At 46.4% G+C, this 15,098-nt stretch overlaps 1 protein-coding gene across 4 annotated transcripts in view; it reads left to right on the forward strand.

The window, feature by feature from the left end:
- CCDC85A (coiled-coil domain containing 85A) overlaps positions 1-15,098 on the forward strand; it is a 76,230-nt gene that overhangs the window by 45,871 nt on the left and 15,261 nt on the right. For 2 of the 4 annotated variants that reach the window (XM_084514093.1, XM_084514094.1), the window contains exon 3: positions 13,059-13,135. The exons of 1 other annotated variant lie outside the window; for it this stretch is intronic. In XM_084514093.1, the coding sequence (XP_084370219.1) occupies positions 13,059-13,135 (77 nt within the window). Of the gene's footprint in view, positions 1-13,058; positions 13,136-13,370; positions 13,432-15,098 lie in introns of those variants that run through there. One more of the 4 variants, XM_084514095.1, reaches the window with a different exon arrangement.

Here is a 15,098-nt window from a genome sequence, read left to right on the forward strand (position 1 = left end):
TGCCCCTTCATGAATATTTTTAATATTGAAAGACAAATTGAAACTGTCCTGCATTAGTCATAGGTCAGTGTGTTAAACTCTGTCAAACAGTGATGTGTCTTTGACTAAAGATTTTGGAAACGTGATGTGAATCTTTCGGTTGTACTCGTCAAAATACCAGAGGTTAGGTCTGGCTAATGCTTGTCATCAACACATTGTGCGCTTGCTGACTGTGTGTGTATGTATAAATAGTTTTCTTTTTCATCTTTCTGTGTGTTACTGTGAGAACTCACTTGTGACAGAGGAGTCACCAACTTCCATCTCCGACACTGTTGACTAGATCTATTAAATACCCTATGTGCTAATAGTAGTATTTTTAAGAAAACATCGTGAAATGTCGCTTTTGGCAGTACTGTGACTATTGTTGCAGTAATTATGGTACTTAATGAATGTGAGGTCATAAGAGCTTCCAATGAAAAACACTTTCAAAAATTTTTTTTATGTATTTATTTTACAGTTCTGAAATGTACCTAGTTGGCAGCTGAAGGAAGAAGCTGGTTATGTGGCACCAGCAGTGGGTCTTACTTGGGCATTGCCGTGAGGTAATGACAAGCAGGACGTGGCATTGCATAGTCAGCATCTCTGAAACAAAATTGGCTATTGTCAGCGTTGAACATGTTTAGTAGCAGACGCTTGGATGCTGAAGGGATTGTAGACTTTCTCTGAAGGTAATGGATGACTTGAAGAATGCCATCTAGAAAAAAAATCACTTCTCTTTACATTTCCTGGGAATTCTTTACTGAATCATAAGAAACATTGTGTTCATGTTAAGAATAAGGCATAACGATAAGGGGATTTTCTGAAAATAAGTTCACTGATTATTACTTATTTCCTCTGATTATACTTTTTTCCCAGCAGGTCTGCATTCCTCTGACTTCCACAATAAGAGATCTGTCTCACTCGTTAGTTCAAATCAGGGTCACGTTTCCTTCCCGTCTCTCTGCCTCCTTCCTTTTCTCTTTTCCCTTCTTAAACCTTCAAAACCAAGCGCGAGCTTTTTCCCTTAATCTTTTTTTTTTTTTTTTTTTTAACCAAAGGATTCAATCCCTTTGAGACCTGACCCTTTAATCTCATATTCTTCTAAGACAGAGCAATGACTTCATGTTCATGCTTAACACAAGTATAAGCATTTTGATCAAAATATCTGTGTCTGTGGCAACAAATGGAATACCATCAGCAGGCAGATCTGGAAGCTGACAAAAGGCTCTGCTCGTTACTGGTCTTGTTTGTGAAGAAGCCGGTGTCTGTTCAGTGACCAGTCTGGAATACACAGGTGGTCTTTGATCCTTTTTTTTGCCCTGCAGCAGTGCCCTGGGAACAGGACCATCGCCCTGTTCGGTGTCCACGTGTGAAGTTTTTGTGTGAAGCTCAGGGACACGTGAGATGTTGCTGTGTGTTGTGTTTCTTCTCCATTCAGCTGAAAGTAGTGTCCTCAGCCGTGACTCCATCGTGGTTAGATGGTGTCTGGAAGGAGCTTTTGATGTTTAGGTGACAGGGATAAATGTTTCATTAAAGTGTTGCCCAGAAGCCCTAATTCTGGTTATGTACAGACCTTACCCTGGCTGCTGAAGTCCTACACCTGGCTAAATCTGGTATAACGCTGGTGCTGGAGCATCGGCATTTCCCTTTCCTCTGCTCATGGGAAGCTGCCCTTGGGATGGGTATTAGGAAGAAGTCCTGAATCTGTGGCCTTTTAATGACCTCCCTTGGGTCACCACGCATGGCCTGCCGCCCTAGCACTTTTCTTGCTGCCCCATGCAATGTAAATCCTTCCCGTGCTGCCCGTGGAGCTGGGCTGCTGCTCACCGTGCAGCGAATGCGCTCAGCAAAACTCAGCCAGCCACGTCGCTGCCGCTGCCAGCGCTCCCATGGCAAGGAGGGGAGGAGAAGGCCGGGAGTGCTGCGAGTCAGTGAGCTGGAAGGACGTGTCCCGAGGTGTGTCTGTAGCAAGCAGGTGTGCAAGCAGGGGATATCGGAGTGGGAAAAGTGTTGATTTACTGTGACTTTCCAGCCCGTGAAGTGGCTTAGGGACGTGCCAGCTGCCTTTGGGCTTCTGCCTGTTAGTGACAATGGGACTTAACCAACCAACCAACCAAAAAAAAATACAGAACAGCAACAAAAAAACACCTAGAAAGATAGTGAAGAAAGCAGTTGCAGATGCAATTCCCCTTCCTATTCCTGCAGCTCCCAACGAAAGGCACTTTGCTGCCCTGGGGAACGTGGGCCAGCCAGGCTGTGCGGGCAGCCTGCAGCAGTGGGGCAGGGAACCTTTAATGTCTGCTCTGCCCGACGACTGCTGCCGCTGCCCGGTCTGTGGAGCCTCGTTGAAATGTGTTTATGCTGCAGGAAAGGCACATTTATAACTTTCCTGAGCTTCTGGCACATTTCCAGGAAGAAATTGTTTTCTGTGTCAACTGTTCCTGGAGCCAGTATGTCGTCGCTGCTATTAAGAGAATAGGAGGGAAGGAGATTCCTTTCGCTCTCCTGCCCCGTGCTTTGAGATTATTATTTTTTTAAGTCTTTTTTTTTTTTTTTTTTTTTTAAGTCTTGGTTAAGGCTGGAAGTTACTGTTGAGTCCTTGTGCACGGCGTGGTGTAAACGAGGCGATGGAGGTTGGGCGAAATACGTTGTCTTCTGCTGTTTCCGTGGACGTGAAAGCAGGGCGGAATGGCAGGAAGTAATGCGGATGGATTGCAACTGCTGGTCATGCTTCGTAATGCCACGGAAATGGAGAATGGAAACCTGCTGCAATAATGTATCAACTCTGCTCTTACATTTACATCCCAGTCCCATGAAGAATGTTGTTCTTAATTCTGGTCAGATTGCTTGTCCATTTTTGCCAAAATTTCAGCTAGGAGAAAAGGCTCAAAACCTTCTTTTGACCATATCCACTTCCAGCAGAGAAAAGGAAACTGGGCGTTCCTGGGATTATTATCGAAATTCCTCTGCCTCCGCAAGGCAGGAAGCCAGGCTGCATTGTTTCAGTGGCATTTCTCTAACCTTAGAGGCCTGTCTGTATTTCTGAATTCTCTTCAGAAATCTCAGGATGCTGTCTGCATCTTGTTACAGCACCTACCCTGACAGCTCATTTATGGACTTACTCTGCCTTCCTTGCCCTCAGCACCATGGCATCTGAGCTCACCCAGGGTAATGTAATAGTAGGTAGTGTGGTTTAGTTGTCTTTTTAATAAGAGTTGCAGTGGCCACAGATATGTAATATAATCTGATTCGTAATCCCCCCAGCTGTTTTACCTGTAGCTTTCTTTCAGTCTATACTTACAGACACATAGGTCTTTTATTGCACAGGACTCTAAAATAATTGTATCTTTCTGTCTTAATTCTAGGAAGTCTCAGGAGATACAATCCTATTTTGCAGCTGCTGGGAGAGGAGGATGGCAGTGTTTTCTTCTCTGTCTTTCTCTGGCCAGTTGAAGGAGCACACTTTTAGCCTTTGTAATCCTATTAAAAAAAAAAAAAAAAACAACCACGCAGCAACAAAAAAGACAAAATCCCTACCATCCCAACCTTTGGAATGTGGCCTGGATGAAATCCCAATAACTCTCAGGCAGAAAGGGAACATAAAGATGTGGCAAAGCGCACAGGTGTGCACGCAAACACACGGCCCTGACCTCTGGGGTCTGTCTCATCCTTCTGCTATAGCGGGCAGCAGAAGGGGGACATGGTGCTGAGCGGGGCACGGCAGCAGGTTTGGGGTCCCAGGGCTGGCAGCAGGCTGCTCTGCCTACATCTCAGTGGGGTTTCCTTCTCACCTGGCAGTTTCCAACAGCCTGCGTAGCCAAAAGCGGTGCTCCATTATTTATGTGTGTGAGGAGAGGAAGTACGTAAACTGCTTTCCCGTTAGCGAAATAATCGGGAAGTAAACCACAAGGAGACCTTGTCTGAAATATCTGTGGTGTGTTCAGATGGTGTAGATAAGCAGCTGTGGGAGCTCTCGGGTTTGACTGCTTCAGAGCTCCGCGTGGATGTCGCAGCCCCTGTACGAGGGAACAGAGTGCTCTGTCCCCGACGGGAGGTGCAGGTGATTTGAGAGCCTGCAGAATTACCGCAATTGTTTATTTACCATCTTCAGGTTCTAGAGTACCTCCTCTGTTTGGCTGATTTCATCCAAACGGAATTAAATGGCACTTGAAAGCTGACAAAAGGAGCAGGCGAGGCGTGGCGTGGCGTAGCATCCCCTCCTGTTTCACAGTGCACTTCCTGAGGGGCTCACCGGGGGCTGGCAGCGAGGGCAGAGGCTGTTTTGTGCACAGCTTGCTTCTCTCCGGGGCTGCTTGGAGCTGTCTTTGAGTCCTCTAAATGTTTTGGGAATGTAGTGAAGTGCAGACACTCCATCAGCCTCTTCGTGATACCCCTGGTTAAGCTGTAGCACTGCAGACAGAGCGTGGTGCTCTGGTGTCCCACGTTTGAGGTTTACAGGGTTAGGGCTGCTGAAGGAAAGCTCACGCTGACATTTCAGTTTGCTTAATGAAGTGGCAGCGCTGCCAGAATTGGCTGAGGAACAGCACTGGGTTGCTGAGGATCAGATCCTGCTCCTGCTGTGCCTCAAGGCGGCTGCACTCACAGGGGTGGGTGTTGTGCTGCAGGAGCTCTGTCAGCAACACCCCGGCCGGTCCTTGTGCTCTGGCTTCAGGGCACCTGCTGGGGCTTCCTCCCCGCCTGCTGGCTGTTCTGCAGAGCCTTCTCTTTCCTCCCTGCTCTAGCTTTCAGTCAGATGGAGCATCCTGCTCTCTTCCCACCCCCCTCACCCTTTTTTTTTTTTTTTTAGGAGAACGCCTGTCGCTCTAGCAAAGCATGCCTGGGCGCCCTTGCAGGCTTGGCTTTTGCACAGCCGGAGCCTCTGGTCACTTTGGTTGTTCCCAAACGCCCTTTTTGCAAGAGGTCTGACCCAGCCAGCAGTGGGTGCTGTGCTTAGCCTCAGGCTCCGGGGTGCCATCCCTCATGGGCAGGAGGCTGAGGCAGCCCTGAGGTTCAGGGCTGGCTGTAGCACTCATTAGAAAGTCTGACTCACTGTTCCGAGCTGAAATTGTATATTGGCAGAGCTTTTAACACAGCTAGTAAGGCATTCTTGGAAATGTTTACAGCTCTGGCAATAAGCACAAATAGTACGTTTTCTTTTTCCCTTCTCCATTCTGCAATTGAGAATCGAAGTCAGGGCTTCCAGCATTGCAGAGGAGCATCTCTGCAGTTAATCACTATTTACCAAATACATTTATTTATCTTGTATGTGTATGTGAACAGTGATGCACCTTATCATTATAATGATGATGTCCCTCCTCATTTGCGAAGTACTGGGATGTGTTTATTTCACCACCACAATATGGTGACAAAAATCTGAGGTCTTCTGTTCCAAATAAAGTGAAGGCTTTCTGTAAGCATGTTGAATTCCTTCTCCCCTTTATGGCATACAGACCACATACGGACTTGGTTTTCTTAACGAAGGACCGTAATGCTTGTCGTGGGTATCTGCAAGCTGCGGGTGGGAGAGAGAGCTTCTGTTCTGCTGCTTCAGCACTGGCTGAGATCAAAGGGCAGAAGCATTTATATTTCTTACATTTCTACTTTTTTCGTGTAGTTTGGAGACAAAGTAAATAGTAGGAGTATTGGGGCTATTAGTCCCTTAGTTTGCCTGGTTAATTCATGCAGCTCGACATATTTTTGGGGTGTTTGTGCAGAACTTTGCTAGCGTAAGCTAGCTTGTCAGTTGGGTTGCGTACTTTGACTCTGCACTCAGGTTGGGTGAGCTGCGATGTGGGCTACGAAGGCTCTGTGTCCTCGGGGACGGGCAGAGCAGCAGTAAGAGCTGGTCTAAATTTAGTGTCTTGGCACTGTGCGTGCTGCTTCCTTCCTCTTCCTTCTCCTCTCCGACATTGGTTACAGAATCGATTTCTTCATTTGGTTGGGACAGTTATTATCCCTCCTGTGCTTGCTAAATGGAAATGCTACTCTGTCCGGCATGCTGCATTAGCAAAGCCTTTGTGCCATCTGGATTCTAGCAGCACAGGAGTGGTTTATAATGCTTAAAAGTAGGAGAAGCCACAAAGAGTTTGATAAATGGTTGTATTAGGGCTGTGTAGTTCCTGGTTTTGCTCTCTCGTGGACATCATTTGAATTTGGTTTTGAGTCACACAGATAGTTACCTGTGAAGAGGGGGTGTAGAGGCTGGATAACCACCTCCTGACTGAAGTGGATGAGCATAAAAAGCATCCCCGGGTTTGACCTGATTTGGAATTTCTGCTGACACAGTTTTCAGTTTTGGCCTCCATCACAGGTCTGCAAGCAGAAGCCAATGCAATTTATTAACCAGAGCTTACTGTGTCAATGCTAACATTCCTCGCCAGGCTGACTTTTCTCCATTCTGTATTTCTTTGACCTCTGGTGACTTGGGGCCTGAAAAACCGAATTCTCTGCCCTCAGGAGGGTGCCCGTGAGCGTCTGTGGAGAGCTGCAGGGATGCTGAGGGTCCTTCAGCACACGTATTCAGCGCCTTGGTCGCTGCGACCCCCTGGGCCTCTGCCTTTTGCCCAGGCATGGCTGTTGCTGGGAAACTTTGGATTTTCCCTCATTGTCTGTGTGCCCACCGGCCGCAAACACACGAGATCGATGTGAGAGCAAGCTAACAGCCGGTGGGAAAAGTTTTAGTAATAGCATAATGGATTTGATTTTTCTCAGTTTTCATCAATAACATGGCAAATGCATTTAGCACAGGCTGAAGTGGAGCTAACAGGATCTCAGGCTGGCCAGGGAGAAAAGCTTTGTCGTCGTCACCTCTAGTTTCCAAAAAAACCCAACAAACCAAGGCTAGCATTACAGCAGACCATTAGCGTGACGGCATTATCCAGCTGTTAGCTGGAGTGCTATGGATAGCTTTAGAGACGTTTGATGTCTGATGTTTGATGTCATTTTTAGTTGTTCCCGCAGCTGAATCCTCTGGGAGACTTTTTCAAACTGGAGCTTTCTTGGAAATGGATTCAGCTGCAAGCTTTGATGCACCCCAAAGCTAAACATGCAGCAAAACCTCCAACAAATGCAAAACTAAATCAGCAAAGTTCTTAAGTGGGAGCCAACCCCTTATTTTCAGTAGCTCTGTCACAGACAGCATTTGGGTGACTTTAGGGGTGTTCCTCAGGTGACTTTGGCAAAAGCAAAGCCCTCGGTGCTGCTGCAGCAAAGGAATTGTTAAAGGCATGGCTAGGGCTGCCTCAAGGCAAAGGGGAGTATTTGCTTATTGCAGTAAATAGGTCATCTGTGATTAAAAGCTGCTGCAAATCAGGAAACGCTACCTTCACGTGAAATCTGGGTAAAAATAGCTGGTGCAGAGATATCATAATTAGCACACCTGAGTGCAGTGTGCCCTGAAACGGGGAAACACGGCACACAACAAAACGAGGTGGGGGGGGTAGTACGGCACCGAGGGTGTGTGAATTAGCATGTATGTGTTTTTCAATTTGCAAGGATTCTGTCCTGAAATCCTCAGTGAATGAGCTAAGCGTAGTGAGCCGTAGTTTGAATTGCAGGGAGAAGCGGGGAAGGGCTGGATCCATAATCGCAGGAAGTCTCAGCATGGCGTGGGAGAATCTCAGACAGCAGTGGTTGTGAGAAACGCAAACCTTGTCCCAGTGTTCACACTGCTCTGTTTGCTGGCATGAAACTTTCTGGGAGCTTCAGAAAAGTTTGCCCAGGCTGCCTTCTCTCTGTCCATGTGGCAGCACTAGTCCTAATACTGCTGGGCTGCAGGGGAATTCTGCTGCTCTTTCATAAGAAGTTCTCCAGCACTCATCTTACGTAACATCCCCGTTGAGGGTGCAACCACAACAGCAAATCAGAGCAGACAGGGCTAAAAGTGACCTTCAGAAGTTGCCGTGTGCCAGTGCCGGAGGCTGGACGCTGCTGGTGTGGACGTGGAGCAGCTTCAGCCATTGAGAAATGCAGGTGAGTTAGGGTAAAGCCATTAGCAGGGTTTTCCTCACATTCAAAGTAGCTGAAAGGGGATGGATTGCAGTAATAACAAGTTTCAGTCATGAATATTAATACTGAAGTAATTAAATCAGACGACTAGGAATTATAGGACAGGGAGATACTTCACGTGTCGTTGAATCTGCTCCCCAGTTAGCATGGAAACCCTTTCAGAAATGTACGGAGCTGTCAGTTAATCACAGGAGGGTTGACAACGGCCCTTGCGCAGCCTAGTTTTTCATCTTCCATTTGTTGAAAGATTATTTTGTTTTCATCGCAGGATGCTGGGTGTGGATCTAAACGACCAAACCCTGATCTGATGTGCAACTGCCAACACAGGGCAAGGGCAGCAACAGCAAACGACTTTCTGTGTCGAAGCTGAGTCTACCTGAACCGAACCTGCATTGCCAGACATCAAAGTGTCCCTATACATAACGTGCTGAATTCTTTGCTGAGGCAAATTGTTGGCAGCTTCACTCGTTTATACCGTGTGTGTTTAAAATATGCGTATCGGGATGTGACAGCTCCCCGGATTCTGGTGACCTCCTTTAGGAGCATGAATACCAAATTAGCTGAGCCAGTTGAAGCAGAAGATCTTGACGTTAACAGAAGCGAGACGGTGTTTGCATCCTTGTGAAATCATATTTTTCCATTTTCTGGCCATGAAGATGTAAGGACTACTGCTTCTCTAGTGCTCTTCTCTCCCAGTACCTCCAGCCTCCAGGTCTTGTCAGCTCGGAGGATTTTCTCTGTTTTCTATGGGTTGTGTGGTTTGCTTATCCACTGTATTACCACTCGTCTCCAAAGTTGAAAGGTTCTACCCATTTTTAACATCCATGGAGGAAGTTGCTTCATGCCAGCTGACAGGTTGATCCTTTAGAGCTGATCAAGAGGTCTGCGGATACCCCATGGTCAGTTGTTGTGGATCTTAGAACAGAGGCTAGAGGCAGCAATGTTTTTGGAAAAAACACCCCCAAAACTGTGCTAATGTGAAGGTGCCCTAGGCTCGACAAGTGATGTTGATTGATTGTGGGCCCAGCAGCTCCTCGCCCTCTCCCGTAGACCAGCCGCGAGCGCAGGGCTCGCAGCTCGGCCCCAGGGCATGCAGGTGCCCGGTGCAGGAGCCACGGGGTGAAAAGGACGGAGCCAGCAGAAGCTGGGGGCTTGGGCCCTGCTGTGGTCCTGGCTGTGCAGGGAACGTGCTGCTGCTCCTCTGGGTCAGACGTGGGCACAGGGAATATGGGAGAGCCAAAGCCTGCTGGCTGTTCACTTACATCAGTATGTTTTATAATTCGGGTTTGTCATGTACTGTTTGGTTTGCAATAGACAGAAGCAGGAGGTGGCATAATAACCATCATGCTCTTTTGTTATCTGTTGTACGCAGCTCCACATAAACAGCAGAAAAATGAACAGCTCGGTTATCCTGTCAGCTACCGAGTGTGCTGCTTGCAGCCCTGCATCACTTTCCCCAGCTGGGCTATCAGGACTGTGTGAGAAAATACAGAACTGGTGGCTAGTTTGGCAGCACTGGCGGTTAGCAGTAGGCGCCCTGGTAAGGCAGCCTGGTTGAGCTGGAAGCGTTCTGCCTCTGTAACTCGGCGTACCCCAACATCTGAATGCGTGAGCACTGCTCAAGGGACCAGCGCTTTTGTAATTCTCCTTAATAGGGGAAAAAACAAAAGCCAACAAAATACCCAAACCCAGGGGGAAAGAAAAAAAAGCGTCCTTAGAAACCAAGAGTTCCGTGTGACATCCTCAACCATTCTAAAATAGCAGAGGATAATCTAGCTTAAAGAATGTTACGAGTGACTTGATAGATTGAGAGCAGGCGCAGTCGCACAAAAATGGGCAAAGCCAAGGCACAAACATGCCCTTGGCAGCGTCATAAGGGTTTGATAAGATTTGACATAACCTAAAAATATCTACTGGCTTCCAGAGTGTGGCTGTCAACAGAAAAAGAGATCAGCTACGTAAATATTGATGTTCTCTAATAAGCTGTTAGAGTGATGGATATGGAGAAAGGGCAGATTGTCGCTGAATTTTCCTAAAAGCAAGATATTACTGTCTGTGCAGTCCTTTGGAAGGAGTTTTAGTTTCAGCCCGGGAATGAAGCTCTGGCCAACGAGCACATTTTCAGTTACACTCAGAGCATGGGAAGCTAAAGTAGGGAAGTTTGCTTGGTAAGAATCCATTCATAAGTGTGGGAATTGTTTAAAATTGCTGCTTCTGTAGAAGTGCGTAGCAAAGGGAGACTGGAAAGAGCAGAAATAATAGCCAGGAAGCCCGCAGGAGGTGAAACTGATCGTTTGGCTACTGCAGCATTGTGTGTCTGTGGTCAGGTCTGGTCTAGATGTTGGCCCAAGTTAGTTGTTTGTTGGTTTTGATGAAGATGTGTTCGATCTCCACGTAGTTGACAGCTTCTGTGCCATCACTCAGAAACATAATAGTTGGGCTTGGATGCTGTTAATGCATACGCTGTTCCTCGCTGCTTGTGTTGTGGGCAGAAGAAACTCAGCACACGTGTGTGGAGGTGTATCTGTAAGTATCTGCAAGCATGCCTACGGCTCAGGGTGCGATCTGCAGATAAGGCAGGGCCTTTGTGTATTTGCAATTCTGTGAAAATGAGCAATGTTGGGTAAATCTGTTTGGGGAATCGTACAACAAAAGCTTTATGACTAATGACATCAGCTAAAAATCATCTTGTTTGTGCAGGTTATGTTTCAGAGCAGTGAATGCCTGGCACTTTGTAGCACTTTATTAAATGCTTTATTGTAAAATAACATTACTGTTATGGACGTGATGCTAAGTTTCTGTACTCTTTTCCCCTTGGGAGACCTTTGTTTTCAGCTCAGATACGTATTCCTGCTGAAGTGTTGCTATCACCAGTTTATTCTGCTTCAGTTTTGATTGGCTTAATTGTCCCATGGAAATTTGCCTGGAATGACGATGGGAGTGGCAGCAGGTAACTGTTTCCTGGATGGCAGCTTTAAGATTTGCTCTTTATTGCTCCTTGTTGGTCTCCAGGCTGATTATGAATTTGGATCATATAGTCCTTCTTATAAATACTTCTAAGAGGCAACATTTTTTTTTTGAAACTTTGTTCTTGCTTTCAGTGGTGACAGTGTTTCACTGTATTTTCAATTCATCTGTCTCTTATGTCCTTGGCTGCCTTTTCTGCTTAGTTCTTCCTCTAAGCTCATAGCATCACAGCATAAATATATTAACAGATACTGAAATATATATGCATTTGGTTTGTGTCAAGAATACTCACATAAATAAGGATTTGCTAGATCAAGTCTCTCGGAGCTGACCTAATTTTCAGTTTTAATCAGATTACAAAAGATTTCAATACATGTTTCATGTTTTAGAAGGGTTAACAAGTGAGGAGATTTTGGACCCCATCCCCAGCTGGTACAAGCTGGCAGTGACGTTGTGACCTGGCAGCACTGTCACTGAGGAGCAGGGAGAGGCCTCAGCTCTAGACTGCACCACACACGTGAAGAAACAAAACCGAGGCAGGCTTTGCTGAGAGCTTTGTGCTGTACAAGGGCGAATAAATGGTAACAGAAAATGACAAAAAACCTAAGAGGTGAGATGGGGACTTGTGTGAAGAGGGCTGGTGGGCACAGCTGGGAAGCTGGGCTTGAGCATGAAGCCCAGGCCTGAGCTACCTTGGCAGCAGCCATGTAACCGGTGGGTTTAGAGATGGCTCGTGCCACAGAGAGCACCTACTTCAGCCCCCCACCTCCCCCCCCAAAAAAAGGTGGCTCCACGGGAGCCATCTTCTGTGGAAAAGAGCAGCGAGAAGAGATGAGACGTGCTGGGAGCTGTTGCCTTTGCTAATGGCCCTAATAGCGAGGGAGCTTCTGCAGCTCCTCCCAGAAGTGCTGCTGCTGGGAAGGAGGCGGATTTGGTGGGAGGGACCCTGTCGTATGGAGTTAATTGAATAAGCTGTTCATCTTCTAAGTGCTCATCCAAACTGGGCTTAGTGGCTCTCCGGAGATGTACCCATCACCAGCTACGGAAATCCTTCTGCAGCAGAGCCTCAGATTACCCCTGCCTTTTGTTATACAGTGCTTTTTTTTATTATTTTTTTTAATCCATTGCCTTGCCGTGTATTAATCATTTTCGACAAATTCCCATGTCGTTTTCCTGTTGTGTAAATTCCCGTGCACTGTCTGGGCGTGCATATTTTAGCTTACTGTGGCCTTGTAAGAGCAGTAAACGAGGCCTCATTTCCCTGCTTTAACTTTATGGGCAGGCTGGCACGGTGATTTAGGCACCGGAGGGAAGCGGTGCCCAAATTCCTCCGTCAGTTTGAACCAGATGGCAGCTCTGCGCTGTGCAGCTTCGTAGCAAGGGACAGTGGTGCCCCAATAGCTGTGGATTCCACAGCACTGGTCATGAACGGTACAATTTTACTGTTTACACAGTGCTATGAGCACAAATACATCAAGAGAACAGACATCTCGGAGAGGCTGGGGGGCTCCTCGGATCAGGCGTGAGTGCATGGTGGGCTGCCAGCCGTGGGCAAGGAGGTGGGAGAGTCACAGCAGTGCTGCTGGACTGAGGAGAGATCTCTTACAGGCAGCACGTGTTACTTTCTCAGGCAAGTATTTCTTTTAGGTACAGCATTTTAGTAGTAGAAACTCTGTGTAATGCAAGAAATGAATGGTAAGAAAGCTCTCAGCTGCTTCTAGGGATGGATCATGGACCTGCTCTTGGGAAGAAGCAGACTAAGTGTGACTCATTTTCAAGAGGGAAATAAGGCTGCTGAAGGGAACACTGAGATGATCTTTCAATACTTGTATCCAAGGGAAGTCACTCTCTCTGGTGACCAAATTTCCTGATGCAGGTCAGTGAGGTTTCCAGTGAACAGAGGGCAGGATTATTTACACTGCTCTCAAGAGGAGCAGAGGTGAAAATTAGCAGGTATCTGAGAGGGAATCTGCTGTACGTACGAGGCAATGCAGTGCAGGCTCTGACACCAGGATGCACAAGCCGATCTATGTGGATAATACGAGTTTTTTTCTTTTTGATTTTAGAATCAACCTTGTCCTATGTTAGGCAGCTGGAGGCAAGAGTAAGACAGCTGGAGGAGGAAAATCGCATGCTGCCCCAGGTGGGTGACTTCTGCTGGTGGGAACAGTAGCTGGCAGCTAGACAGCAATGCCTGAGTCTGCGTGCTTGGGGTGAAACCAGTATCACGGGTCATTTAACGTTACTGCATTTGAACACTCAGGCTGAGCCTGTGGGGAATCAAAGGCACTCACATCTCTTGTTCATCTCGCTTGTGACTGAGGGGTGTATTTATTGAAGACTGTGACAATACTTTCATTCATTTTTCTTCTTTGCAGGTGTTGATACCTTGCTAAGAAAAATTCACTAGAAGCCACTACTTATAGCTGAAAATTAATTTAAGGGTTGAAAATTACAGTGATCTGGGCCCTTACATTCTGGTTTTATTGCAAGATCTTCTTGTTATTTAAAATATCCAGTGTTTTTTATAGTTAACCAAAATATTTTGCTGTAAAAAACAAATGTTTTAATAATAATTGAGTTATATTAGCAATATTTTGGAGAATATATTAGATACATAAACACAAGACTGAAATTAAATCAGATAAATAAGCAAATCTGAAGTTAAACGTTTTCCCGGTATGTTTTTAAAAATAAAAAATGTAGAAGTTCTGTAAGAGTGAATCAAAGACACTTGTAATTTTATATATACCTTTATACATACATAACAGTGCGTATTTCTACCATATTTCATTAAGTAATCCCTAGGAAAATTCATAAAGTCTACAAATGAAGTTGCCCACTGGAAGAAAAAAGTTGCATGTTGTTTAAATCAAACACTAATTTAAATGAAGATACTGCTCTGAAGAACACAAGTGCTTTTTATTGAACTTAAAGTACTGTCATCTGAATGTAAAATTCAAGACAAAAGTGAAATGCAGCAAGAAGTAAAATCCACGGATTCAGATTTATCGATGTGTATCAGCCCAAATGCCAGTCCATTAGGTAGATTTCAGCCGGGTTAACCAGTTCCTCCCCTTGGGCAAATTTTAAGTCAACTTTTCTTCTTGCCTGTAGTATGACAATTGGAAGGGCCTCTACAGCTCTGGTTTTGCTCTTGACTTGCTATGCAACCACAAGCTATTTATGTACCTTCTCTGCGCCCTCGTTTGCTGATCTGGAAAAGAAGGACAGAAAGAATAGCTGAGTGTCTACCATTAACACCTAGACAGTCTTCGGTTGAAAGGCAAAGGCTAATCCTCAGTGATAAATATTATTTTCTTGTCAAAAAAGGTGTTCAGGGCAAATGTCAACAAACTTGCATGAAAAATAGCATTGAGCCTTGGTTTAGGTCTGGGACAGCAATGGGGGATAAATTGTGCAGAACATTTCTCTGTGGGTTTACAAGTGACCTCGTGTTTTATTTGCCTAGGGTTTGAGGTGCTCAGGTGGAGCCCCGTGAAATGTGTTACCTGATCTTGCCAGAGTCTGGGACACCCACGCTGTGGATGTTGAGTTCATTGAAAACCTTAGATGGGATGCCAAAACCAGAAAACAGGGCTTGTGCAAACAGTGAAATAGCCCATGAAAACTGAAACACAAAATGATTGTTGTGGGGCTTCGCAGGGGAAGAAGCGGGTGGCGAAGGCTTGCAGACTGCTTTTTGGTTTAGATACACAGGCTGGAGTTTGTCCTGTTTGGTTTTGTTGGCACCAGCATCTGAGGTAGAGCGCTGAAGTTTCCTGACGTCTCCAGACACTTGTTTTGAGAAATAACGAGTGGCATGGGCTCACAGTGCCTAGCACACCTCACTCCCTGTTCCTCCTGAAGAAAGGCATTGCTCTGGGGAGAGGAAGGCACACAGACATCAGGCTTATTCTGACCTGGCTCTCCATTATGCCAGCATTACCTGTGCATGAGTTCCTTCTGGGGCTCTGCCGTCCCTGTGCCCACCACCCTGACCAGCTATCGGCTCGTCGGCCCCGCCACGGAGGCAGGGGCACGGGGTGGGAACGCCAAAGCTCCTGGCGCTGGTTCTGCTCCCCTGAATGGGAGGAATGGGAGCT

This window comes from Aythya ferina, assembly GCF_964211825.1.
Source record: "Aythya ferina genome assembly, chromosome: 3".
Taxonomy (NCBI): Eukaryota; Metazoa; Chordata; class Aves; order Anseriformes; family Anatidae; genus Aythya; species Aythya ferina.